This window comes from Lathamus discolor, chromosome 9 (genome assembly GCF_037157495.1).
Source record: "Lathamus discolor isolate bLatDis1 chromosome 9, bLatDis1.hap1, whole genome shotgun sequence".
NCBI lineage: Eukaryota > Metazoa > Chordata > Aves > Psittaciformes > Psittacidae > Lathamus > Lathamus discolor.
This window is the reverse complement of record NC_088892.1, coordinates 8,408,590-8,434,762: the sequence shown is the minus strand read 5'-3', so window position 1 is coordinate 8,434,762 and position 26,173 is coordinate 8,408,590. Positions and strand designations below refer to the sequence as shown.

The 26,173-nt window shown below is 49.3% G+C and overlaps 3 protein-coding genes and 1 long non-coding RNA gene across 5 annotated transcripts in view; 2 read left to right on the top strand and 2 right to left on the bottom strand.

Moving 5' to 3' along the window:
• Nucleotides 1-153: 153 nt before the first annotated feature.
• On the bottom strand, nucleotides 154-12,891 carry LOC136019538 (uncharacterized). Its single transcript, XM_065689856.1, has 11 exons — nucleotides 12,848-12,891; nucleotides 9,036-9,427; nucleotides 6,898-8,352; nucleotides 5,972-6,064; nucleotides 5,300-5,404; nucleotides 4,544-4,653; nucleotides 4,006-4,200; nucleotides 2,620-2,782; nucleotides 1,534-1,699; nucleotides 1,267-1,361; nucleotides 154-656 (listed from the first exon to the last, which is right to left on the bottom strand). The coding sequence occupies exons 2-11, from the start codon at nucleotides 9,190-9,192 to the stop codon at nucleotides 571-573; spliced, it is 2,625 nt and encodes an 874-aa protein (XP_065545928.1). The 5' UTR covers nucleotides 9,193-9,427; nucleotides 12,848-12,891; the 3' UTR covers nucleotides 154-570.
• Nucleotides 12,892-13,222: 331 nt separating this feature from the next.
• Nucleotides 13,223-19,850, top strand: LOC136019326 (cis-aconitate decarboxylase-like). Its single transcript, XM_065689437.1, has 6 exons — nucleotides 13,223-13,312; nucleotides 13,899-13,953; nucleotides 16,038-16,225; nucleotides 16,399-16,491; nucleotides 16,715-16,920; nucleotides 17,609-19,850. The coding sequence occupies exons 1-6, from the start codon at nucleotides 13,292-13,294 to the stop codon at nucleotides 18,525-18,527; spliced, it is 1,482 nt and encodes a 493-aa protein (XP_065545509.1). The 5' UTR covers nucleotides 13,223-13,291; the 3' UTR covers nucleotides 18,528-19,850.
• A 933-nt stretch (nucleotides 19,851-20,783) lies between these two features.
• Nucleotides 20,784-26,172, bottom strand: GLOD5 (glyoxalase domain containing 5). 2 transcript variants are annotated; one of them, XM_065689117.1, is made up of 4 exons: nucleotides 23,583-26,172; nucleotides 22,314-22,464; nucleotides 21,918-22,073; nucleotides 20,784-21,741 (listed from the first exon to the last, which is right to left on the bottom strand). In XM_065689117.1, exons 2-4 carry the CDS (start codon nucleotides 22,455-22,457, stop codon nucleotides 21,589-21,591), a joined length of 453 nt encoding a protein of 150 aa, XP_065545189.1. In that variant the 5' UTR covers nucleotides 22,458-22,464; nucleotides 23,583-26,172; the 3' UTR covers nucleotides 20,784-21,588. The 2 variants fall into 2 exon arrangements, with proteins under 2 accessions (XP_065545189.1, XP_065545190.1); XM_065689118.1 differs by lacking the exon at nucleotides 23,583-26,172 and adding an exon at nucleotides 23,384-23,570.
• LOC136019215 (uncharacterized) overlaps nucleotides 25,371-26,173 on the top strand; it is a 2,490-nt gene continuing 1,687 nt past the window's right edge. Inside the window, exon 1 of the long non-coding RNA XR_010614776.1 lies at nucleotides 25,371-25,593. This is a non-coding gene — a long non-coding RNA (uncharacterized LOC136019215). The remainder of the gene's footprint in view (nucleotides 25,594-26,173) is intronic.

Genomic DNA, 26,173 nt, shown 5'->3' with positions numbered 1-26,173 from the left:
AAGCAGGGAATGGTTGGGGAGATGCCAGAGGATGACAGGGAATGACTTACTCGCTGTGAGCCCTCTGTTAGAATCCTGCCTTCCAATATTTACTCCTTCCTCTAGCGTTCAGCCATGGGGCTTGCAATGCTTGGTGGAAAAATCAAATGAAACTTGATGTTGCAAAAAGAGGATTTATTTAGTGGATTTTAGCAGTTTAAAATATATAGATCCGAGTGCTATGGAAGGGGATGTACAAGCAGGGATGGGCTTCACAGTTCAAGGCGTTTAGGAAACAGGTGCTCTGGGAATTCCTGCAGTGAGGCATCAGCTCCCGATCCTGCCTCACTCTGTGGGCAGGTCTCCCGGTGGTTTCAGGCACTTACTGCAGATAAACAATAAATAGCCACAGAAAGCTCCCAGGAGAGATGCTGAGTGCGGAAGTGCTGCTGCTTCCCAAGGAGGTGGGGGTTTGTTTTCAGCGAAGGTATGGCTTTCACAGCGCCACGTCCTCCAGTGAGGCTTGGGATGCTTTGAGTCCTTCAGCAAGAGCGGACGCTGCTCCTTTGCTCAGGAGGTGTCTCCTTCAGTTCAGACTGCTCTGTTCTTCACTCTTTCAAATATCTGCATCACTTTGCCTGCTGGTATGCAGCCTTCTCTCACAATGGTGATGCCACCTTCCCAGAAGAAGAAAGAAGTCAGGATAATCTCCAAAGGGTGGAAGAGATGGGATATAAAGGAATATCTTGGACCAGGAAAGCCATCCAAGTGCTCAGGACAGCCAAATAATAAGGTTGTGTAGCAAGAGGACCAGAAAACTTGTTGCAAAGCAAAACCACCTCCTGACACTGACCCCACGCTTTGTTCAAGGGTTTAGTTTTCTGCTAGTGAATCCCTCTCAGACAGCACCCCACATCCAGCTAATGACACCTCAGCTTGCGCTGTTATGTCATTGTGGATGAGCTTCATTCTGGTGGGCTGCAAGGAGCATCCACCCTTCCTCTCAGAAGCATCCACCCTCCCACTTGAAGCATTTTTGCTGTTACAAGGCAGGTTTTGCTTGCACAACTGTGTTTCTCCTCACTGCCTTGTTCTCTGTCAACACAGAGGTCTTCCAAGGACATCTTTTGTTTATTCCTCTTCATCAACATGTTTGGAAATGTCCAGGCACTAGAGAACTGTTACTTTTGGATCATGCTGTGCTGCCAGATTGATACTACTGAAAGGGCTGGAAACCTCCCAGGAAAATGCACTTGCTGACATAGAAAGGGTGGTTCGTACACTCACTCTCGTCAATCTTTGTGCAGTTGACCACAGTGGATGCCACCACCTCGTCAGATTCTCCATCACACAGGACACCCTCCAGCTTATGGCCAAGACGCCTGTAGGGGGGGAAAAAAGCAACAACACTGCACAGTACTTCATATTATATTGTGCCAAAGCTACCCTCCATGCAGGACATCAAATCGTGGTCTATACACCACCCAGACGTGCTGGGCACCCTCTAACAGTGGCTTGCACTGCAACAGGAGTGCTGGTGAACAGGGTACTCACGAGATGACCATGTCATGGTGTGTGCTGTCAACCTCCCCACTGGGATTAGCAGATGTGATCGCCAAGGGCCCTGTCATGTCAATGAGGTGCACCAGGACAGTCAGGTCAGGCACTCTGATCATGATGCTGTCTTGAGTTCCCACTCTGCTGTAGCCTGCTCCAACCCCTTGAAAGACAGACAGGGAATGTTGGCAGAGGCATGACTGGCACAATGCCTGGTGTAGCATCAGAGGGAGACCTTCTGCTTCCTTTGCAAGTGGCCCTGCTCCATACTCTAAACAAAATTGTGAGTCTCTCTGTATATGTTCAGAAAAGAATTCTTTCTGATCAGAACTCCATGACAGCAGCTGTCAGATCTGGGGGCTAGCTGGGTTAAAAGGAAAAGATTGATGTCTGGAAATCAGCATAGCTTTTTCCATAGACATGGGATCATAGAATCATGGAATGGGTTGGGTTAGGAGGGACCTTAAAGATCATCTGGTTCCAAGCCCCTGCCAGAGCAGGGACACTTTCCATTAGAGTCTAACTGCTTGTGATCGTTGCCCGCCCTCCCACTCCTGTCACACTCCTCTCCCTGTTATGCACCCTTCACTCCTGCTGTGTCTTCAGCCTCTAATATTGTCATTGATTCCCAGAAGCCAGGTTTGAGTGAGTCATACACTGCTCACAGTGTTGTGACTTTGTCCATAGGATGGGAAGGAAGAGGCAATGAGAAGTGATGCACATAGGAACCCCATCCCCCTTGGGACTGCTCATCCATCTGATGCTCCACCCAGGCTTTGCTCATTCCCAGCTAACAGTTATGGGCTTGAAGGAGGTGACCCTCCCAGGCTGATGAACCTCCCTCGCTTCAAGTCTGCCTGAGTTACAGAAATCACGCTGCTGGCTCACACTGTTCACGAGTCATTGCAGCGCTTTAACAGCCTCTTTAACGTTCACCCAGGCATGCAATTGCTCCGGAGATGATATCTGGGGATAAAATGAACATAATTTCTCCCCATTGACATCCAGAAAGGTGTGTGGATTGCAGACCTGCTGTGCTGAAAACATGATAGCAGGAGAGAAGAGCTGTGCTGTTCATCTCACCTAACTTCTTCAGCCACTCTCCTTTCTTGATGATGCAGCCAATGCCACCAGGGTAAACGTTTTCCATGAATTCCCAAAGCAATGGGCTGATGGGGGGAGCAGCTGCTCGCAGCTGATCTAGGTTTGAAATAAAGATGCAGATGGGCTTCTCTTGAGGCCTGTCCTGCAAAAAACAGGAATAGAGGAAAGGAAAAAATAGATGAAGAGAGAGTTTGCACTGAGAAGACGTAAGCCCACAGGAACCCTGCTTTATGTGCTTCCCAGGGTCCAGGAGCTCCAAGGAAGTAAGATGTCATCTCTACTCCAAATGCTGGCACAGGAGGGGGCCGGATGCTGTGACTGATGCCTCAGCTCAGGTCTACATGTGCAGACTGAAGAAGAGAGAGAACAGTGGCCTGCTCTTGGGATCTTGGTGGGATGCATGCAAATCCTCTGCTGTAGACACAGCCAACACAGGACCACTGATGCTCTGCTCTTTATCAGTGCTTTTAACACCTTCTACACCAGGGTCCTGATCCTCTTCTAACTTACACTGGTACAAATCAAGGTCAAACCAACCAATTCACGACTGGATAATGGAAGGGAGAGCCTAACCCCTGCAAACCAACACCTACCTGACCACTTCATCAGTGCTTTGAAATAAGCTTGCTGTAAAATGAACAGTGATACGGAGGGAACATAAAAAGAGCTCACAAAGCAGTGTCCTTTCAGTCCTCAACTGACATCAGTTTCAGTAGGGCCAAATGACTAAGGAACTGAGCATGTATTTACATTCTGTTTATATTATCTCATCGAGAGGGAAGGTTAGCATTGGCATCAAAGCAGGACAGAAAAGACTGCCTTTGTTGCTGATGTTCACACTAAGTGCCAGCTGAGATAGTCTGTTATGCTTATTTCTCCAGGCTAGCCAGGAAATTGCCTCATGGAGAATAGACAGGGCCAGGCTGCAGAAGTTGTATTGAAGCTGCAAAGTTTGGGTCTGATTCCAGCACTGAATGTCTCCAAAAGTCTGGGGAAATTTAGAGCCGGGATTCTTATTCAGCACTTTGTAAGACAGAGAGGACAAACAGAGGTTTGGATCCACTGGTGACAAGCATCAGGGTGGTTCCAGTTTGGGTCTGTGCTTTACCCCCCAGTGAAGCAGGATGTAGATGTCTTATCCCCACTGCCCCACACCCAGAGCAGAGGGTGCTTCACCCCAGGTTGCTCAGATCAGGAAATGGGCCCTGACTTTTTGGTCTGGCTGCTCATAAACTCCATCTATAGTCAAATTCTGAGGCTTAGGACAACTTGAAGTAAGGGGCTCCCATTTCTGTTCCTGTACATAACTCATCTATAGGACATAAACAGAAGCCAAGTAACAAGATGACAGCCTTGTATTCACACCTTGATTCTGTAGACCTTCTCGATGGCTTGGGGGTGTTTGCAGGAGGCTGCCAAAGCGTACACAGTATCTGTTGGTACGCCACATACTGCCCCTGTGTTCAGCAAGTCAGCAATGGTCCTCAAGCCACTTGTACAGTGGGACCTGGGGCAGACGCAGGGTGGAGGATCCTTGGTGTCCTTCTTAGAGCTTTCAATCTGGCAATAAGCAGGAGGCAACAAATCCATTACAGTGGGAATAAGGAAAGATGAGACAGAGAGTAGGATACAGTCCACCCAAATGCAGGTACCTCACTGTGCCATGCTCCTTTGATAGCCAAAAGGCATAGGCAGCACTTCTAAGGATGTTTCACCTCAAGTAGGTGAGATGAATTACAAGGCAGAAGTGACTACTTCCGTCCCAGTAATAAAGACAAAGCTTAGGTGAGGATTCAGAGGAAGAGAAATTCCATGGAAATCTGAAATCCCTTAGGTAAGATTGAAGAACTCAGGTTATCCCTCCTGATCAGGGAAGCTACACCACTGTGCAAAAGTGTCTTACTGTGAACAGCGGGGTCCCCATCATCATGAGATCCTTCCCAAACATGTTGTTTGCAAGTGATGCTGTGGCTCCATAGAAGCAGATGATGCTGAAGATGCTCAGCATCACAACTGGGAAAGAAAAAAGAGAGAGTCAAAGGCAGGAAGGGTTTTATTTTCTTCTCTATCTCATCACTTCCCAGCATTGCAAACTTACTTCAGTCTTTCCTGTCATGCACCATTTTCAGTCCAGCATACTTGTGAGTCTAAAATTCCAAGGCATTTCCAGCCTTGCCTACCTGTGCATCTTTTGCCATATGGCTTTGGGTTTTTGTTCTGGTGGGAAAGCTTCTACAAAGCATCTTGCTAAAGCACTTAATGTCATTACAAATCAAACTGTCACTTGCAGCAAAGCCAAAGTTTCAGCAGAACTACAGCCATTCACACCGGTGGCACGTTTAGCTCATCCCAAGCCTTAGCTCGCTGGACAGCTACTAGCAAGAAGGGGTATACAGAACCTCAGGAGGCTGCCTTCATCTAGTACTATCAGCCACACCTAAATGCTTATCAGGAAGCTCAAGGACCTGTGAATGATATGAGGAAAGGTTTCCTCCTCCAATCATGGAGCTGAGAGGCCAGTCTTGTAGGGAAAGATGACACACTCTTCCACTTGTGTTTTCCCATGTTGAGTTTGTGCAGGGCGTTGCTCCTCAACCAGGAACCCACTCATTGCACTCTATGGGTGAAGGTTTGATGACCAAACGCACCCAAAACTCACTTTCAAATGGCAAAGGGAGTTTCTCCAACGTAAAGAGCAGAAAACAAATGGTCAAGAGCTCCATTGCAAGGGTCATGCAGAGAAGCACCACGTTAAAAGTAGAAGCTGTGAAAAGAAATGGAAACAAGAGGGAACCGCATCAGAGAATGGACCATAAAAATGTATGTGAAACAGCAGAAGAGTTCCTAAGTCAACTTAATCTTATCCGATTAAACTGAGCAGTCTGTGGCCTGACTTCCCTGTTCATGGAGGAAGAAAGGCTTGGCTATGGTTTGTTCAGCCCTCAGCTTTCAAGAGACAAGCTGCCAAACCCTTAACCTGCCAGTACACTGTGCTCACATGGAAAACACTTCCTGGGCAGCCAAGACTCTGATTTACAGCAGCTGGACCATGGATAAACGCCAAGGGCCCAGTCCATCTGACACTTTCACCTCACTTGAACCGTTTATTTTCTTTGAAATGTTCTTCCGTTTTCCCTTACGACTGGTTCTTCTAAGCTCAAGTCAGCTTCTGTTACTGGCTGTGGGCGACACATTTTGGTTCTTGCTTAATCGGCATGACAGAGAGAGCTGAGACTCTTGTGCATGTCCACCACAGAGCAAACATGACGGGATTAATGCTCTGACCCCAATTATCCCTCAACAAACAATCACACATGGCTCTGAGACTTACCCAGAACAATTAGAAAAGCATTGAGCACCAAAAAGGCCACAGAACCTGCAGTGAATCCTTCGCTGTTCCCCACACTGATGTTCACCAACTGGCCTGAAATAGGACCAGAAGATTGGGTTGTGAGCAAACCATCATGTGCAGCATAACAGAAGGATGACATATCTGCAGCTGGAATGACCACAACTCAAAACAGTTGATGGTGACCACTATAAAGAAAATCATCCACATCCAAACCCATTGCTTCTGAAATGCAAAACATTTTAGGTATTAACTGGAGGACTGAGGATGGCTATCCAGAAAAGGTGATGATTTTGCCTCCAGCTTGTAATAAACAGGGTCTGGCTGAAAACATTAACAGCTTCTTGCCATTACCTCTTCAGCAATAGCTTTAACTTTCCCCACAGGTGCTCATTTTAATAGCACTTGGCATGGAGATTCTATGAATATGCTGCCTACCTGGAGCCAAATAAGGCTTTTTAAAGCCCAGGCTCAGCATTCTGAGCTCTTCTTTCATGGCTATGAGTAACTGAGTTGCTCTAGGCTTCTGAAGGATAAATCCATGAACTTGGAGCCTGCTACTGCCTGAAAAGCATCTCCTGAACTGTTATTCTGAGATAAAGATGCAGAAACAGCCTGAGCGTTGTCTCACAACAGCTTAGCTGGAACATTTTGACCTCTGTTGGGTTGAAGACACAGCTTGGACTCCTGTAGCTGTGAGAGTACTAAGTGACGGCAGCAATGGCAATCAATTGCTTGAGTACAAGCTGGGATGTTCAGTCATTATCTATTTACAAGGAGAAATGCTGGTAAACCTGGTGTCATTGAACCTCCTGGGAGAAGGAATTACGTTAAAGAAAGTAACCTGTAATTTCCTAAAAGCACCCCTTTTTTGAGAAAGCAAAGTAATCATCCTGACCTTGCATTACCTGCAAACCGAAGCCAGGTCCATGCTCCCCAGAAGGCAGCGTAGCAGAATGGAAGAACACAACCGAACCTTCTCCCTCTTTGAACCTGGATCCTGCAGATGTAGAGCTGCATTATGGCTCCTGGGATGAGCACGGAGGGTACGGAGAGTTGCTGTCTGCTGGGGTCACTGAAGCTACCCTGGATGGCAGAGACTGCAGCCAGGCCATTGCAGATGTAGAACAATGCATCTGGCACTTCAGCACTGGTGCCACTTGGGAAGTTCTTGGACCTTGTGAGGAAGGTTTTGGCAGCCATCAGCGTGGTTTGCAGAGCTGAGCTGGACATAGCCTGCATGCCAACTGGAATCAGGACCTTCTCCCCGATGGAGTTGATAAGGGTGGCAAAAGTGGCGTACAGTGAGAGGGCAGTGCAAAGGCTGCAGGCAGCCCCCAGGAACAGGTAAGCACCTGGCATTGGGATCTGATGGATGGAGGCTGCTGTGAGGATGATGAATGAGGCGTTTTGCAGCATCTCCAGGGTATCTTTGTGGGTCGACATCAGAAACAGCATGCAGGCAACGGCCAGGAAGAACCACCCTCCAAACATTCCTAGCCTGCTTTCCTCAGCCTTGGACAGCCCGAGGAAGGTGGTGACTATAAACTCTTCCCAAGACATCACCAGCCAGTAGAGGCTGTGGACACCAAGCTTGGTCGTGTGGTAGACATCACCTCTTAGATAGCTGTAGAAGCTGGACAGCAGCTGGCAGCTGGAGATGATGGATATCCACGCTGCTCCCACACAGAAGGTCTTCATGTACCCAAAGAAGTAAAAGGCAAACATAAAGGCAGAGACGGTATCGCAGATGTAGCCTAGGGCCATGGGCTCGGCATACTTTGTATTCTTCTTCTTTTCTTCCCCAATGGCCTTGGAAGAGCTCCTCTGTGCTGATCCCAGTAGCAAGACATTGAAGAGAGGGTGCCCAAAGCCTGGAAGGACGTACCGTTGTGTGATGCCCTTCAACAGGAGAGCCACGGCTCCGTACAACCCACAGATGACAATGACAATCTCAATGACACCAGACACTACCAGGGCCCACTGGCCAAATAGAGCAACTGCTTCAAACACAAGGGCGAGTGCGATGGCCCCAAATATGAAGGGCATGATGTAGTTCACCGTGGCTGAGCAGAAGGACAGGATAAAGGAAATGGAAATGTAGGCCACCAGCCCAGCCACCACGCTTTGGCTAGAAGAGAGCTGGGCCATGTCAGTGAGCAGGAGGTGGCTGGCATTCCCCAAGGGCAGTGTGATGTTCTGCAAGGAGGGGTACGCGGCCACAATGATGCGTGTAGCCCCGTAGCTACTCCACAGAGCAGAGAAGGTGAAAAAGGCTGTGCCTCCAAGGTGGTCATACTTCCGGAAGGTAAGAAATCCTGCCAGGAGCTGGACAAAGCCTCCAGTCAGGATGAGGTGGACACCTGAGAGACACGATGAAGGGGTCAGGTAGAGTTAGAGGCTAGGCTAAGAGGGAGTTATACTGTTGAGGTGGGTACAGAGGACATTAAGATGCTCTGAGAGCTGAAGCACCTCCGCTGTGGAGACATGCTGAGAGCTGGGGTTGTTCAGCCTGGAGAAGGCTTCAGGGAAACCTTAGAGCAGCTCCAGTGCCTAAAGGGGCTACAGGAAACCTGGAGAGGGGCTTGGGACAAGGGCCTGTAGGGACAGGCCAAGGGGAATGGCTTGAACCTGCCCGAGGGGAGACTGAGATGAGCTCTTAGGCAGAAGCTCTTCCCTGTGAGGGTGCTGAGGCGCTGGCACAGGGTGCCCAGAGAAGCTGTGGCTGCCCCATCCCTGGCAGTGTTCAAGGCCAGGTTGGGCACAGGGGCTTGGAGCAAGCTGCTCTAGTGGAAGGGGTCCCTGCCCGTGGCAGGGGTTGAAGCTGGATGAGCTTTAAGGTCCCTTCAACCCAAACCAGCCTGGGATTCTATGAATCGATTCAATACGCAGCACGTACGTGCCTGTGTGTGTGTAGTGGGAGTGAAACTGGGGCTTTCTGCTAATATACACAACACCTACAGTCCAATACTATGAAGCAGTGCTCTCAGGCCAAGTTCACCTCTGAGCAGCACCCCTGGTATCCCCCCTGAGCATCATCACCCACCTGCGAGGATGTCCTCTGCTCCCTGTGGCTTGATGCCGGTGTGCACCACAGTGAGGTTCTGCAGGCAGAGGAGGAAGGCGCTGACCACGTTCGCCAGGAGCCCCAGCACTGCCGGCTCGCTGTAGAAGACAGCAGCGAAACCCGAGGTGCTCGCCATGGCCCCTGCAGACACAACAGGAGCGCCGGCGGTCACCCCACCGCCTCACCGTCCCCGGCGTCTAGACCAGTGCTGCCTCGGCGCGGGCACTGGGCCAACCTTCAGAGCCGTGCCCCTGCTCCAAGCAGGGAGGAACTGGTGACAGGCTCAGGTGTTTCCACCGTGCCTCCCGGCTCGTTGCTCCAGACAAAGGCTCGATTCAAAGCAGAGCTTTAGGTGTCTACTTTCCGGAGTCCTATCCAGAAAAAACACACACAACCTATTTAGGCTACGAGGATTTCTGGCAAAAACATGTTTAGGTGCCTCAAAGCGCTGCAGGTGTTGGTGATGGTTCCTGTCCCCTCTCCTCCAAGCTGCTGGAGATGGAGAGCAATGAATAGGCTAACACAAACGAACAAACATTCAGACAAAACCCACAAGGTATTTTTGAGCCATTCCAGGACGTTTCTTATCCACTGTTACAGACAAACAGGCAGGCACGGCGCACGCATACACTGTCTCCCTTCCAGATGGAATTTTCCAGCTCCATCCCTTTCTTGAAACCCCAGTGACTAAACAGTTTATTTTCAAACCCTTCATATTTCTACCATTAACTCGTCTATTTGCAGGCAGCCCCCACATTTCCATTCCTCTGCACTCCTGGGTACCATGAGCTGGAGTTTTCTCTCTGGAGGTTTTTGTTAGGAAACAAAGATGAAAATAAAACAGCAATGTTCTTGTTATTTTGGTATTTTTGGCACACCAGATGACCTAAAGGAGCTGGGAAAGGAGAAAGTGATGTAGTCTGTTCTCAGCCATTCCAAAAAGCCTTTTGGAAAGCAAGGGAAGCATGCAGCACTACTATTGACATGGGAAGTGAGGAGTGGAGGAGCACCACCCGGAGAAGAGAGAGTTTTGTGAATATTAATCAACCCAAATCCCAATGTCTGCTCTTAAACACACAGTATTCATCAGCAGAGGTACAGTTTGCAAACATCACAGGCCTCTGGACTCTTTTGTTCCACTAAACCCCCATGGTTTCCTTTTCTCCATTGATTCTGAAGGATGTGATTTTCTCCAGAATGAGGAATGAAGGACAAATTGAGTCCTAATAGCTCTGAACTGATTCAGTGACTTAAACTTCATGAAATGTGGAAATGGTAAAAAACAATCAAGTGAGCCTTGGGGAGGGCAATTCATTAATTCAGTTATTTGATTGTGCTAAAGGTTAGGGGGTTTTGGTTCAGAGATATGCACCAAATCACAGTTCTGCAGGAGGCACAAGCATCTCTATAAAGTACTGACCTGAGGAAGGCCTTAAGGATGCACCTTAGGAAGGGCTGAGCAGTACCTGTGCTGTCCATGATGCTGTCATGCCAAATGGCATTCAGATATAAAGAAGCCGTTCGGTTTACATGGTTATACTTGGAGGTGGGCTATGATCTTTAGTTCCTCCAGATGTTTTGCTCTGAAATAGCTCAGACAGTGGCTTTCTAGGTATGCTGCAACAAGCCCCTGTTTTGAGTCAGTCTCTGGAGGAGGATGAGATGGGTTTCTGGAGGAAGACGGGCTGGCCAGGTGTCTCCCTGGCTTGCAGAAGTGCTTTTCAATTTGCCAAGGCTCGTATTGGCAGTTCCTTCATAACTAGTGGTTTTAGAGCCTGCAACATACAGCTTGGCTCTGTGAAGGATGTAGAGACATAATTCATGGCAATGTTACTCTCTTCTTGCAGTGCAGCCCTTCAAAGGATGTCTGAGAATATGCCATATCATGCTACAGAGGTGTAAAGGGAAAGGATGTGAGAGAATTTAGACCAAGATATGGAAAAGGAGGAGGATGAAGGAACTTCACTTAGGAGGAGAAGGGCTTGGGGTTGGAAACTGCTGCAGACGTACCCACAGCATCCCCCACGCTCTGCAAACACAAACTGTGCATTGTTTCCCCCTCTATTTCATGCAGCATAAAGACACATCCAATAATGAATCCCCTCCCATTGTCGTCTCAGAGGTAGCAGCACTAGTGAGCTGCAGCAAGAAATGAGGCTTCTGCACGGTAGCAGAGGTGTTTTCTGTTCAAAGCCTTGTTTGTCCATAGGATAAAACCCCTCATTGCTGTTGTCACTGTTTTGCACAGCTGCTGTCTCTGGCGATTTGGTAGGACCTGTTTCTCTACATGCACTAGTGAAAACCAAATGTGACACCTCTCTGCTCCATGAAACACAGCAAGGAGGCATCTCCCACCAAGCCTTTCCTTTGCCCTCAAGCCTGCAAGCTGGATGTCCTCAGCTGAGACTGATGCAAAGCAGCTCTTTGGGTATTCTGCAAGCAACACAGGGCAGTGTGGAGGCAGAGGAGCAAAGGGGAGGTCTCTTTCTACCATGTGGGGTTAGCAGCTCTCTGCAGACATGGGGTACCAGCCAGCACAGCCACTGTCCAGGAAACCACAAGGATGGAGATGTCCTCACAGTGTGGAGGCACCTGGAGAGCTGGGGCACTGCCAAGCCTGGCGGATGATGGGGCAGCCCGGGGCGATCCTTCTTTTGCACGAATCCCTCACGCAGTGAGGGCAAAGCCAAAGCCATCCCTTTCCTCACCAACCTCCTCCAACTTCTTTCTTTTTTCCTGTTTGCCCCTGACATTCATCAGCTTGGGGTTTGCAGAAAGGGCTTGCGAAGTCCTCCCTCCGTCCTGGCTCTTGTCCCCGCAGCATGAGCCATGCCCATCTGGGCTGCTCGCTGCAGCCTCTGATCACCTTTTTCTTGCCTTTCTTGCAATAACTCCCTTTCCAGAATAGGTCACAGCCCTCTGCACCCCTCTTCCACTTCCACCTCACTGCTATACCTGGGCTTGCAGACACTGCTGTGTGCATCTGCTTTGCACTGTCATTTGTGCTTCACCTTGACTTATACTAATGGGAATATTCTGATGTGTGGACATTGCCTCCAAAGGAGGTTGGACCAAAGCTTAGCATGCCATGGGACACATATATAAATACCAATATGATACATTTATCAGACACTTGTTCTCATGTGGCATTTTGCTATTAGTTTTCCATCCCACCTTATTAATGATAACAACTGTTTACACAGCTCAAAGGAAACACTGCTTCTCTCCAGATAAACATGTTAGGAGAATGAAATGCAATTCTTTTTGGCTAAGCACGTAGCAAGATTAACAGTGCACAACAATGCCATGCAGCTGGGTTAAATACCCCAAACCTGAATCTCCTCTGGTGAAAACAAGCACCAAGCTGCCTGAGGTGCATTGCTACATCCACAGTGATCAAGGATCTGCCTTAGTATTTAGTAGAAGATTCTGGTTTTAAATGCAAGGTGTACAACACCAGGCTGCTGTTCTGTACTGAAGAACCTGCAGCATGTTGAAAGTCCCCCAGGTTTCACTCTTGGACCAAGCAAAGAGCCATGGCATCCCCCCAAAGTCCAAACATCCATTTGGGAATGAAAAGTCCCAACGTCTCCTGGCAGCAGCAGCGTCCACCTTCGCACTAACCCTTCAGTGAACCCACAGCCCGTGGCAGGCAGCATCACAGAGCTGGCTATTTAGAAGGAGGAGAGCTATGAAAAGATTCAGCCAAATGACAGAACACTGAATGTATTCAAGAAAAGCACCAAAGAAAACCACCAATGCCTCGCTTCTCCCTCTGCAGCTTGGATTACCTGGTTTGGTGACACTTCAGCTCAATGGGAGGATGCTCTTGTCCCTCTCATTTCCTGGTCAGTACCAGTTTTATAGTCCTCCTCTGTAGGAGGAGCCTAGGGCCAGTTGCTTCACATACTGGCACCTGTAGCATTTGGACACAGGAATTTCCTTGAACTTTGTCAGTTATTGTCCTAAATCTTTATTTCCTGAAACCAGGGGGGGTTTCCCTTGTGTCCAGCACAGAAAAACCACCCCTCCTCATCTATTCCCCCCACCCTCTCCGTCCCCAGAGGCTGATGTCATCCCACTTGAAATTCATTTGCAAAAAAACAAAAAGCAAATTGCCTTTCAGAAGCATATATAAACCCTGACACCAAAGCACCTTGCAGACAGACACCTCTCCCATCCCTCGAATAGCGCAGCGCAGAGCTGGGCACTAGGCAGTGGTGACAGCCACCAGCATGGTCTACTTAACCTTACAGGTAACTACTATTTCATGTACAAACCCTATCCATCTCTGCTCTTTCCTTCTTCACTTTAAAGAGGCAATGTCGTTTTCCGGGCAGTTCCTCAACTGGCCGAAATTGCCGTGACATGAAGTGGGAACCTGCCCCAATACTAACAAAATCAGGAGGTTTTCACAGACACTCTATTTACAGTTACTAACCTGTTCCTTTCATGCCTGTTCCTTTTGATGCATCCCACATGGGTTTATATGGTGCCATGGCAGGGGGGTTGTTGTTGTTGGGACGTGTTGTGTGGTGTTTTACTCCCTGTGTCCACCCTGAGCTGGTGCTGCTCGCAGCTGGAACGGGATTATTCCATGGTAGGTCTGCAAAGGCTGTGCTGCCCCTTCTACTGTACTGCTTTATTTCCCTGGCTAGTCTTGGCATCCCTGCTGGACCGAGCCCTGGAAAATGTTTTTCTCCTTTAAATATGTAGCCAGTTTTATCCGCCCGTTTGATCTGTGAGTGTCTCACAGTGCCATGTTAGAGGCACAACCAGAGTAACGCGGCTTTGAAGGAGTTCAAGCGGCTTTGGTGACAAATGCTCTTTCTCTGTCTTTAGATATCGCAGAAGTTCTTGGCAAGCTCCCGGCAAGTTCACAAAACTGCTGCTCACGGTTTGTACCTCCCTGCAGAACAGCATTCCCTGTCCTTCTTTAAAGAGCATCCAAATAACCATGTTACTGCTTTAAAAGCAAAGGTTCTGGGCTGCTCGCGCTGAGATAAACCGCTCAAATCCTGGGAAGATAAACGTGTTTGGGGGGTTTTGGTGTGATTATTGCCCGTGGTTGCTAAAGAACAAGGAGGAAAGTAACAAATGATAAAAATGCTGATTGTTAATCCTGCGCTAAACCAGAAGCTTTAACTGATGTAGAACCAGACTTTCCAAATTCTTACTCTTTGACCATAAAGGTGAGATCTTTAAGTTGGAGCTGTCATCGGCTTGCTCAGATCCTTAACTCTCCCGTCTGTCACCACTTCTTTATTACATCTGATCTTGCTATTAGCACTGCTTGAAGCGATTCAGGGGTCATTCCCTGTGTCTCACAGCGGAGGAGCTTCTGCACAGATACAGCTTCTAGCTTCAGGAAAATTATGCAGGACTTAGCTGTGTAGCCACTTGGTCTCTCATAAGTTTGTCTATTAAGTGATTTTCAAATGTGTTATTAATATAAAAAATGCAATGAATTCTGCTTAATCAACACTCGAGAAAAGAGGATTAATAATAATTACATAGATCTAGTTGGTCTTGGATGGAGTATTTTGGTTTTAATGAAGTTCTGCAGCACCATTACCATACCCGGACAGAAACACTGGAGTCATGAAATGCTTTTAATGGAAGGGTTAAAAAAATATCTCTGCCTACTGAAGTGACAAAGAGCCTTTGATGACGGGAAGGAAGCAATCCAGATTTTATGGCTGTGGTGTGATTCGAGCAGATTTTCCTCCAGCCTCTCCAGTCCAGTTTGTTCCTTCTCCTTGAGGGCGGAGGTTTGTGGGATGCTGAGGATGCTCCGGGTACACAGAGAGGACACAGATTTTTGTCAGCAGAAGCTTTTCCAAAGTGCTGAGTGTTACAGATTCCTATAGCGATGTATTTCATGGAGCCGCTGCAAGGGGGGAATGTTATCCCCGTGAGTCACAGCCATGATGACATTCTCAGCTGTGTTTACAAATGGATTTTACTGAGGCTCTAGGTGAGTCCAAATACGCTTGCAAGCAAACTGTGAGTCAGTAGGCATGACATTTAAGGATGAATACAAGCTACTGAAATTAGGGAATGGTCATTTTTTTTCAATTGGGATGTTTTCTGGTTGAAAAATAAAATGTTGTCATCTGCTGCTTCTCATGAGGTTTCCTGTAAGATGTTGAAGCAAAGTGTTTTTACTTGGTTGCTTCACTCATCCTGACTTTTTCATGTCATTAGTTTCATTTGGATATTAATGCCGGCTTTGATCTGTGTGCATGTGTGTGTATTCCCCCATCATGCATACCTGTATGTGGATTTGAAATCATGCATGTGTTCGCTATATTGAATTTTATGATTTTTCTGCTCTTGTGCACTCTCAAAATTATCTTATAAATTATAATGGGTATAAGAATGATCGTTTTATGAATTATTAATTCATCAAAACAATTTTGTCCCAAACTGGGTATTTTCCACTGAATTTCAATGTCACCAAAGATTTGGAAATGGTGACTTCCAAACCCGGGAGTGCCAGGACTTTGTGCTGTCTGCCCAGCTCTGCCTTTGAGGTCACAAATACAGGAACCAACTTTGCCTTGGGAAGCTTGGTAGGCTGGTTTTTGTCTACCAGCAAAGATGCTCTCAGAGACAGGGAAAACTTTCCTTCAAATACCAAGCTCAGGAGATCTTCTGTTTAATCCCCCTCTGAAGCATAGGCTGGATCCTCTGATAAGCTGAGCTCAACGATGAAAGAACACAAAAAGACTTGTTTTAAGCACTAGCATCCTTTTGAGTACGTAGGGCTTGAGGGCTTTGTGGCTGAGTCAAGACACCTCAGTGACTTGTAGGACCCAACTTCTGGGTAAATCCAGGCTTTGGGTGTAGTCCTACACTGGCAATGTAGCAGGGGTTCTGCTCTGCCTGTTCTACAGATAAAGAGACATAATTTGTATTGACCATCAGCACATGGCCCACACATGTCTTTATCCCCTCTCCTCTCTCTTGGTGCTGCAGTGGTGGCCAGGAGTGCTCCGGAGGAGACAGTGACCAGCAGCTTTGCCTCCTTCATCCATGCAGTTCGACCCGAGCACTTGTCCAAGACTGTCCGTCACAGAAGCAAGAGGATGATCCTCGACAGCATCGGGGTCGGCCTCGTGGGTAGCACAACACACGTGTTTGACATCGCTCTGCAGTACTGCCAGGTAGGAATGGTCCCATATTCCCACGTAGTTAATGTGGTCCTGACACCACCACCACATCCAAGTCCTGCTTTCATGGCTGACACAGGACTTTTGCCTTGCAGTAGAGGAGTGTTCTGGCATCACAGTCACTGCTTCACCCAAGCTCCTCACCTGAATCTCCCTCCCTTTCACAGGAGCTGTACTCTTCAGTTGCTGTGAGCTCTGTCTATGGCAAGCCAGGGGTAAAGCTCTCCCCCACGCTGGCTGCGTTCACCAATGGAGTTGCGGTAAGGCGAGCTCTTCCAGGAGCAGAGCTGCACTAGTTAGGATTATAGGAAGCAGGGGGTTGGACCTGGATGAACATTAAGGTCCCCCATAAACCATTCTATAACTCTGTGGGAGCTACTGGGTGGATGCTGTTACAGATGCAGCTTCATCAGCAAGGACCTGTAGCTTCCTCAGCCTCCAGCCCACCACACCAGCATGTCCTTATCTCCGTTTCTCTGGCAGACTCACTCCATGGACTTTGATGATACCTGGCACCCTGCTACTCATCCGTCAGGGGCTGTGCTGCCAGCTCTTCTGGCAGCTTCCCAGATGCTACCTCCAAGCACCAAACCCAATGGCATGGATTTCCTGCTGGCATTTAATGTGGGCCTGGAAGTGCAAGGAAGGCTCATGCATTTCTCCACTGAGGCTCACAACATTCCTAAAAGGTAAACCTCCTTTTCTTCACCAAGTAGGAAGAGGGTTGGTGAGTGTTAACAGTGCTACTCAGGGTTTCAATATGTTAGTTTAAGTCCGGCTGAACTCAGGATCAGGGTAAGAACCTACTGAGAGCCAAATGCCAGTTCTCCCCAAGCTGATGAGGCACCACATATTCATTTGGTGACCTCCAGTGACCTTCCCTCAAAACTAACCATCTACAGGACTAGCAATGAGTCTGCAGCGTTATCACCTAAACTAGCCAGGACAAGAGCACAGGACAGGTAGTGTCCACAGCCATGCAGACAGCTTAATTGTGGCCACAGTCCCAGGCAGTACCTTGGTGTGGTCCAAGGGATGGCATGACCAGGCGCTGTTACCCTTGAGCATGGTGGATGAGGCCACCTTATCTGTTTGGGGGAAGAAAGTTTAGCTGTATGGACACAAGCCATGACACCTACCCTTAGGGAAAACTACAAATGGCTTTCTGGAGATGCTGAGCTCACTCTGTTGTCCCCAATGAAGTTTCAAGAAGACAGTTTGTAGACGGCTACATTTTGAGTTAGGTAAATCTCACCTGCACCAGAGCCGTGAGGGTAGCTGGCAGTTCACCCCAGTCCCAGGCAGGTCTGGTGGATGAAGTTCCCTGTGTCAAGCAGGCAGGATGCTCATATCTGCAATTTCCCCCCATATCTGCAGGTTCCACCCTCCCTCGGTGGTCGGTACCATGGGCAGTGCTGCAGCCACAGCGAAACTGCTGTCCCTCAGCACGGCCCAGTGCGCACACGCTTTGGGCATTGCTGCATCGCTTGCAGGGGCACCCATGGCCAACGCTGCCACCCAAGCCAAGCCATTGCACATTGGAAATGCCACCCGCCTGGGCTTCGAAGCAGCGCTGCTGGCTGCCCGAGGGATGGAGGCCAACCCCTTGATTCTGGATGATATCCCTGGTTGCTCTGGATTCAGTGCTTTCTACAGTGTCTATCAACCCAAACCACTCTCCACACCAAGTGACCATCATGAGTTCCTCTTGGAGAAGCAGGATATTGCTTTCAAGAGATTCCCAGCCCACCTGGGGATGCACTGGGTAGTGGATGCTGCCTTGTCTGTCCGGAACCTCTTTATCAACTATGCAGGGTCCTTCTCTCCCTCTTTGATCCGCACCATTGTGCTGAAGATCCCGGTGTCAAAGTACATCAATCGGCCTTTCCCCAGCTCTGAACACCAGGCTAGACACTCCTTCCAATTCAACGCCTGTACTGCCCTGTTGGATGGGGAAGTGGGCCTGAGCTCCTTCGCAGAGAGCAGCATCCAGCGGCAGGAGCTGAGGGAGCTGCTGGACAAGGTGGTGGTGGAGCACCCTGAAGATAACGTGGCCAACTTTGACAAGATGTACGGAGAGGTGGCACTGCTCCTGCACAGCGGGGACGTCCTCACAGGCAAATGTGACACTTTCTATGGGCACTGGAGGAAGCCTCTGAGCAAAGAATCGCTCCTGAAGAAGTTTCGCTCCAACGCCTCCCATGTGCTTCCAGAAGAAAAAATAGAAACCATCATCACTACGGTAGACAACCTGGAGAACCTGTCAGACAGTTCCCAGCTGGCCTGCAGCCTGTGAGGGAACAGCAACCAGGGTTTAGATACGGGACTTCCCCCAGTGAAACTCTGAATCCTCTCTTCATTGGTGCTTTACTTTTGTTTTTCCAATGACAGGAAAATTCCCTCCCCTTGAAGTCAAAGTAGATGCTTTAATATCAAAGGAGCCCATGAGGCAGGAGGTGTGCCTGTGTCAGTGATCAGGACACAGACTGAATCCCAACACATAGTTGGCTGCTAGGCCATTACAAATAACAGAACTCCCATGGAAATCTGTGAGAATCCCGGGGTATCACCTGGAAGCCAGCTCCCCAGAAGGAATGGTGTCTAGATCTTTTTCCAAGCTGCATTCCAAGGTTTTCTGCGCAGGATGCCTGACTGCTGAGTCTGGGAAGGAGAGGAAGCTCAGCTGCAAGCTGTGTGCTTTTCTTAGTGCTCTTCTGGGCACTTCTGTGGTCATGGTTAGTTAGTCACGATGGCCAGCTGAAAAACCTATCAGTTACTGTAAACAGCCCTGCCTGCAAAACCCTCAGGCAGAGATGGATTATTTCCTTTTCCAGTAAAAGCCTCCCATTTCTCCAGTACTGGGGAAGTGTTTTTCACTTCTCTGTGTACAAGGGATGGTTCAAGGAACTTTAAAGCTTGTATTTCTTTTCTGAAAGGAAGGCAGTTGGAAGGTGAGGAGCCCTACGCCACTCCTACACTTGATCCTATGCCTCCTGTAAGGTGATGCCTGCCAGTTCTTTGTCTCTGCCACAGCATCCCTCCCAGCTTTGCCCTACTCAGAGCTGGCTCAGCAGAGGTGGTCTTTACAGTCTCTGCAGAGATGGGCCCTTCTGGATGGTGACCTGGGCACATACACACCATGACTCACACTGGGAAATTCCTGATTCTCTCCCCTTAGAGGAGGGAAAGCTCAATGAGACTCAGTCCTTAACTCATCTTCCCAGCTGGGATGAGATCAGCACTTGTGCTCCTGTGCAGCCATTCACTGAAAGGCTTCTGACTCTGCGTCCTTTGTGAGCAGAGAGATGGAGAACTGTGCAATAATCCCCTGTACACGAAACAGATACTGTGACTGCTGATCCAAAGGACTGGCTTCCAATTATGATATAGGTGCAGAATCCATTGCAGAAGTGAAGGTGCCTTCTGCAAGGCACAGAGAGATGGGACTAGGCAAGCAAGAAGGCGTGTGGGCTGGCTCCTTTTCAGCTTGCCTGTAGTGGTGTTTGCAGAGAACTTCCCAGTCAGAGCAGAGCTGTTTGCCCACCTGTAATTCCCCTCTCTCATACTGTCTTGCATATACCCACTGAAGCTTTCTGAATAAAGAACTGAAGTAAACTTATTTTCTGCATGAAGATTTAATGCTACATTATGTGGACCATGAGGTTTTCTGTTTAATCTGAACATATTCAGTACAGAGGCTTTTCCAATAGAAACCCAGCAGAGGCTAGCTAGAAGGCTGGACTGTGCCCAGGGATTTCTCCAGACTCATATATTTACATTGAGCCCTGCAGGCTGTTTTTCCTGATGAGGACAATAGCCCGTAGGCAGCAAAGCCTGGCTGTGGTTTAACATGGTCTCTCATCAAAGAGAAGATGCTTACAAACTGCTTCCCCACTGAGCAACTGATTTCAAATATTTGTCAGGTTTCCATTACAAGCTTCTGGTTTCCCTTGGTTGGAGTCCCACCTTTTACCAGCTTTTCAGCTGGGTTCCAGGCTGCATTTCACCCCCATGATCCAGAAACCTCCCTCATGCCTTGGCTGTCCCATCAGGTGTAATCCTGACACCTTTCAGCAGACACGGTGTAAAATTAGGAAGGGAAGGCACAGGAAGGCTGGTGGGGCACAACTCCCCTTTTATCAGGCCCCTTATCAGTTGAAGCAGTAAGAGGCTTTTCCAGAGGACCCAAAGCCAAGGTTTTCTTTCATGATGTTTCCTCTAAAAGCCAAGAAACCCGAAAACACCTCCAGTATCCCAGTCCAGGAAAGTGTCTCACTTGTTGTTTTCACTTTCACACAACAAATGCTTCATATTCTTAACTAATTCAGAGGCCCAAACCCTTGACAAGGGAAACAAGACCTTAGAATAGCCAAGGAAACAAATGACCTATGAAAATTACAGACCAGCTTGTGTGATGCTGAGGGTGTTCGGTGATTAATATGGTGCTACCAAAATCCCCAGCTTCTCTCAGGCAGAATAAGAAAAGAGCCATTTTCCTTCTTTCTCCTGCTGTTCCAAGAAAAATGACACTTAAAATTAAGAAAAGGACACATTTCTGCACAAACATATTTATGGTAGCAAGCTCAGTGACTGAAAGGACACTCGCAGTGCAGAGACAGGCAGGATCTGTGTTGGCAACCGATCAATAACTACAGTCCCACACCAGAAATTAACTCTTGCTCAGGACCTGCCCCTGGGCAGGACCCACCCGGCAGGAGCCGGGCCGCCGCGCTCAGCACCCTGGAGAGCAGCCGCCGCTCGGGGTGCGGGCTCTAGGACCGCGCGGGCTCCGTCGTGCCGGGGTCCCCCCTGGGGTCCCCCCCGGTCCCCGGCCCCAGGATAAGGCTGTGAGATGTCTGCGGCTTCCTCCCGGGGCAGCTCTTGTCCTTGGCTCCCACAGCGGCTCAGCTGGAGCTGGGAGAACCCTCGGCCCCACCTGTGACCGTTTGCGGCTCTGCAGCTCTTCAGGACTTACATTTTTTGCACGGAGGAATTTGGATTTCCCGTGAAATGCCGGCAGAAAAAAAATACCCCAAAATAGCACAGTTCAGGGATTATTTCAATTTTAGAGAGGATTTTGGCTGCAGAGGTCAGAAGAGGCCTCTCTGCTTTCCAGCAGTGATGATAACATTGCTACCTCAGTGTGGCCAGCTGGGGAACTGCTCTCCTTGATATCCCCCAAGTCCTTCCTTATTGTTTTATGCTTTTTAAATGATTGAGGGGCTGCTTTTTAAATCATCAACTTGAGCCTTGTCCTAGGTTTGCAAAATAAAAGCTTGATCCTGTAAACCGGCCACCAAAAGCCTGGCCTCTGCATCCTGCAGACTGCTGGGATGCAGGCACAAAACACGCTGTGGTCAGGGTTCTCCTCCATGGGCTGCAGTCACATCCGGGCGGTACCTGGAAACCTCGATCAGGTTCTCATCAGGGTCTCGGAAGTAGATGGACGTGATTGGACCCATGGCACCAGTTCTGGCCACGGGACCTTCTTCAATAACCACCCCACAGGCCTGGGAAGAGACAAAGAACAGGGGTTTAATGCTTAAGGTCACTCTTCCCCCCGCCTTGAAAACATGAGCTGGCAATTCTGACATTCCCCAACACAGAGACCCTCAAAGTGTCACTTGGGAGGCTCTGGCTTCATGTCTCCCAGGGTCCCACTGTGGACACTCTGTGCCTTCCTCACCTTCAGATGACCCTGCAGCTGGTCCAGGGGTACCTCTGTGATAAGGCAGAGATCTGCAGAGCCGGGGATGGGGCACCGAGCCTTTGGTTCAAACTCCTTCCCAGCCTCATGAAGGTTAAACTTCTGGTTGCCAAAACGTAAAGCTTTGCGAGTTCCCTGTCCTCAGAGAAAGGAATCAAAGTGCAGTGGGACTTCCTGAGCTGGAAGCCTTCAGCATCCACTCACCTGTGTAGTCCTAAAAGTGCTGGGGACCTGGCTGTAGTCCTGCTAACTCTGAACATCCATCCCCACCACAAGGACATGCCCCAGAGAACCTGTCAGAGATCCACAAAGCCCAGCCACTGGCCCAGAACTGCAGCTCCCCTAGACCCAGGCCAAGCCTGTGCCACATGTTACCTGGAAAGTCACCACCTCCATGCCCAGGACTTTGCAATAAAAGGCCACAGTGTCCTCAATGCTCTTCACAGTCAACACAAGGTGGTCCAAGCGCTGGATGAAACATGAGGGTGAACTCATGCACTCCTCCTTCCAGGACATCATCTCAGGGCTGGGAACCAGCAAGAAAAACCACAAGACGTGAAAGTCAGGAGCTGCTCAGGGAAATGGTCCAGGCAGCTCTGAACTGACCTGTGAACGGAGATCAAACAGGTTTGCTTTTGGCCTGTTGGCAGCACAAGTACAAGGAGGCAATAAATCCTCCTCCCTGGAAGGGCCCCAGACCCCTGCTTTGCTCTGGTGGGACCTGACCATGCCAGAGCCCCTGGCTTTGGCCAGATTCAGAGCACCTTGCTGATGTCCCAGAGATGCTGAGCTCTCAATGCACAAACCCCTGTGTGCACCAAGGATGGATCACGTGTGTGATTCTTCCTTCCAACCCTCTCTGGGGTTCTCCCAGCCTCCAGGAAGAGACAGAATCCCTTCTGGTCCCTACATAATGTAGATGGAAAACATGGACCATAGGGTAAGGGATGTGGCCTTTACCAGCATCAAGAGGATGGGAACTTGTCATCGATGTAACTGCACTGTGGGACTGAGCCCAGGGGGCAAATGGCTGAGGGGACAAACCCCTGATGGTCCTGCTCTGATGAGCCTCTGATGATCCCTGGTCATTGCCCTTCTGCAGAGTCCCTGGGAAATGTCCGGCAAGGAGAGATCTCAATGCCCCACTGGCACAGGAGCAAGGTCAGCATAAAGCAACCTGCTCCAGTGGAAGGTGTTCCTGCCCATGGAAGGGGGTTGGAACTGGATGAGCTTTAAGGTCCCTTCAACCCAGATCAGTCTGAGGTTCTAAGAAGAGCGGCTGGTTTGGAGCAGGACCCTTTTGTCCCCCATCCCAAGCTGGGACTGCAGCACTGCCCAGACTGTGCCCAGTGACTGCACCACTCGTGGAGGGAGCTGCTAATGGAGACAATGAAAATCACTGCTCCTCCTTGCTGCAGATGGTGTTTGGTGTTGAACACCCTTACCTCTGCCAGCCTGGGCTCTGCAAAGTCCGTTCCACCCAGGAAGCCCTCCTGGGTGCTCCCAAGTTGGGGGGCCCTCATGTCACAGCCTGCATCTCCCTGCTCCTGCCCAGCAAACCTTGCCAGGACAACCCTCCTCTCCCATGCGAGCCCTGCAGCAAAGCGCGACAAGGAAACTGGACTGCAAAACCAGGCCAGGTACCTGCGAGAGAGGACAGTCCCTGGGCAAGCCGGTGCCGGATGATTCCCTTAGGACCATCCTCTTCCTGCTGCCTGGAGCTGAGCTGTGTGAGCAGACACGTCACAGGAGAATGAGGGGGAAAACCCAATGAGGTTAAACAGGAGCTGTGGCTTTGTCATACCGCAGAGGTGTACTTTGACCCAAAGGACCTGAAAGTCCAACTACATAGAGCTGCTTGAAATATCCCGGAAAAAGAGCCTGGATATTTCAGCCATGTATTTTCCCCTCTGCATGGGAAAGATGTGTTAATGTGCTATATAATGTGCTATATTAAGTTGATCTTGGCGCTCAGTCGGGGGTAACTTACTGTCAAGAAGCAAAGATATTCCTAGGCAAGAGGAGCTGTGGCAAGCAGATGCAGTGGGCTTCCTGCTTTCCCACCTCCCCTGTGCCCATTCACCTCTTTGCTCCCAAGATTATTTCCTTGCATCATGCTGAGGTTTTATCCCCCTGTGAGGCACTTGCTGTCCCTGGGAACAAGCTCCCACTAGTAAAAAACGTACGGGTTGTAGGTACTGAGCTGACAGCCAGTATGTAGCAATGAGCAATAGAAAAGCAGCCTCAGGGTGATGCGCACAGCTTTGGGCACCTTTTTGGATCCCTGCAAGCAGACACGTCCAAAGGGGCTCCCTGGCCTGTGCCAGAGTTACAGATTTTATTTTCCTTCCTCTACAAACCCCAAATCTGTCAAAAATCAAATGGAGTTTTGGAAGCCCTCAAGCTCTCTGCACAGCGGGCTTCGGAGGAGCGAGTAGTTTGTAACAAGACATGCAGGAGGTGATTTCTTCTGTTCTGCCCACTCCAGATCAAGAGGTTCAACAGCCGCACACTGGGGCTGGCAGCAGGCGCACGCTGCTCTCCTGGACCCGGTGTACCTGGTCTCCCAGGCTGTGTAGCTCTTTGCACAGACCCAGCGCTGCAATCTCCCCATGCAGACACTCACAGCTCCTAGGGCAGAGGTTTTCACCACTGCCCCTTCTCAGGCTGGTCTATGAGCAGATTTGCTGCTCCAGGTCTTGGCACAGGCACAGTTGATGTCAACATGTGGCTTCCCTTGACCTCAGTGGGCTCAGGGCCAGGTTTCCTGGCCAGTTCTAATGGAGAGCTTGTCTGCAGCCGTCTGCCATGCTGCCCTCACTCCCACAGCCTCCTGGCACTCTATATGAGGGAAACCCTTTGGTTTGAACACCCTTGTAAGACGAGGTGCAGATGGCTGTTAGGTTTATCCCACCTCCCTCGAACACAGTCTGTGATGCAATGGGGCTCTAGTCCTCCCAAACCCAAAAGAGCAAGATCCCTGCCTCACATAAACCAGCATTGCTTCCAGTCATGTTAGAAGTTTGGAAGGTTCTGGAGGAGGTGAAACATCACCCAGATCTACTTGGGTTTACTCCTACAGATACTCGCAATGCACTTGTTGAAGCTGTTCTTGGCCAGGAGGTGATTTCTTCTGCCCTGCCCACTCCACATCAAGAGGTTCAACAGCCGCACACTGGGGCTGGCAGCAGGTGGACCTCCCAAAACTCACTTTCTTGGGAAAAACACTGATACCTTTTCTTTACCAACACTCCCAGTGTTCTTCCCACAGGTGTGAGTAACAGGACAACTGACACCTGGCAGGGCTTTAAGGGCACTAATTGGCCTTAATAGCCCTGATCAGCCTCACCTGGAGGCTCCAACCCACATCCATGGGTCCTGGAGCATATTTAAACTCTTCTTGGGAGCTTTCACTCCTTGCCTGAGCTTTAGGGTGGGGGTGTTGCTCTCTAGTCTAGGCCTAGGCATGCCTCTACCTGGCTAATGGCCCTGCAGGTGTGGACCTCAGTTTGTAGGCTGGTATTCTGGTCCTTAACCTGGTGTCATCATTATGGACCTGTTTGGTGTTTTGTACTGAACCAGAGTTCAGGATCTTTGGGGGCCTAAGAGAGAAGGTTACAGTGGGCAGCATTAGCCCCATGGCTGTCATCACAAGGTAAGAAGCTGTGTTTTAAAGTGGAAAAATACATTAACAAGCTGAGAAAGGTGGAGCTGTTTAGCCTCGGGGAGAGAAGGCTGCATGGAGACCTCATAGCAGCATTCCAGGGTCTGAAGGAGGCCTATAGGGATGTTGGGGAAAGACTGTTACAAACTGTAGTGATAGGACAAGGGTAATGGGTTCAAACTTAAACAGGGGAAGTTTAGATTGGATATAAGGGGGAAGTTCTTTACTGTGAGGGTGGTGAGGCACTGGAATGGGTTGCCCAGGGAAGCTGTGAATGCTCCATCCCTGGCAGTGCTCAAGGCCAGGTTGGACAGAGCCGTGGGTGACATGGTTTAGTGTGAGGTGTCCTTGCCCATGGCAGGGGGGCTGGAACTGGATGATCTTAAGGTCCTTTCCAACCCAAACCATGATTCTAAACTGTGATGTTGCCATAGATGCATGAGCAAAAAATGAGGTAAGAAGAGGCAGCTCCCTGAGAGGCCAGTTTGGATCTCTAGAACTGAAGCATTTGCTACTTAGCTAAAAACAATAAACCTTCTTATATTCATACTTCTGAACTTCCATCTGTCTC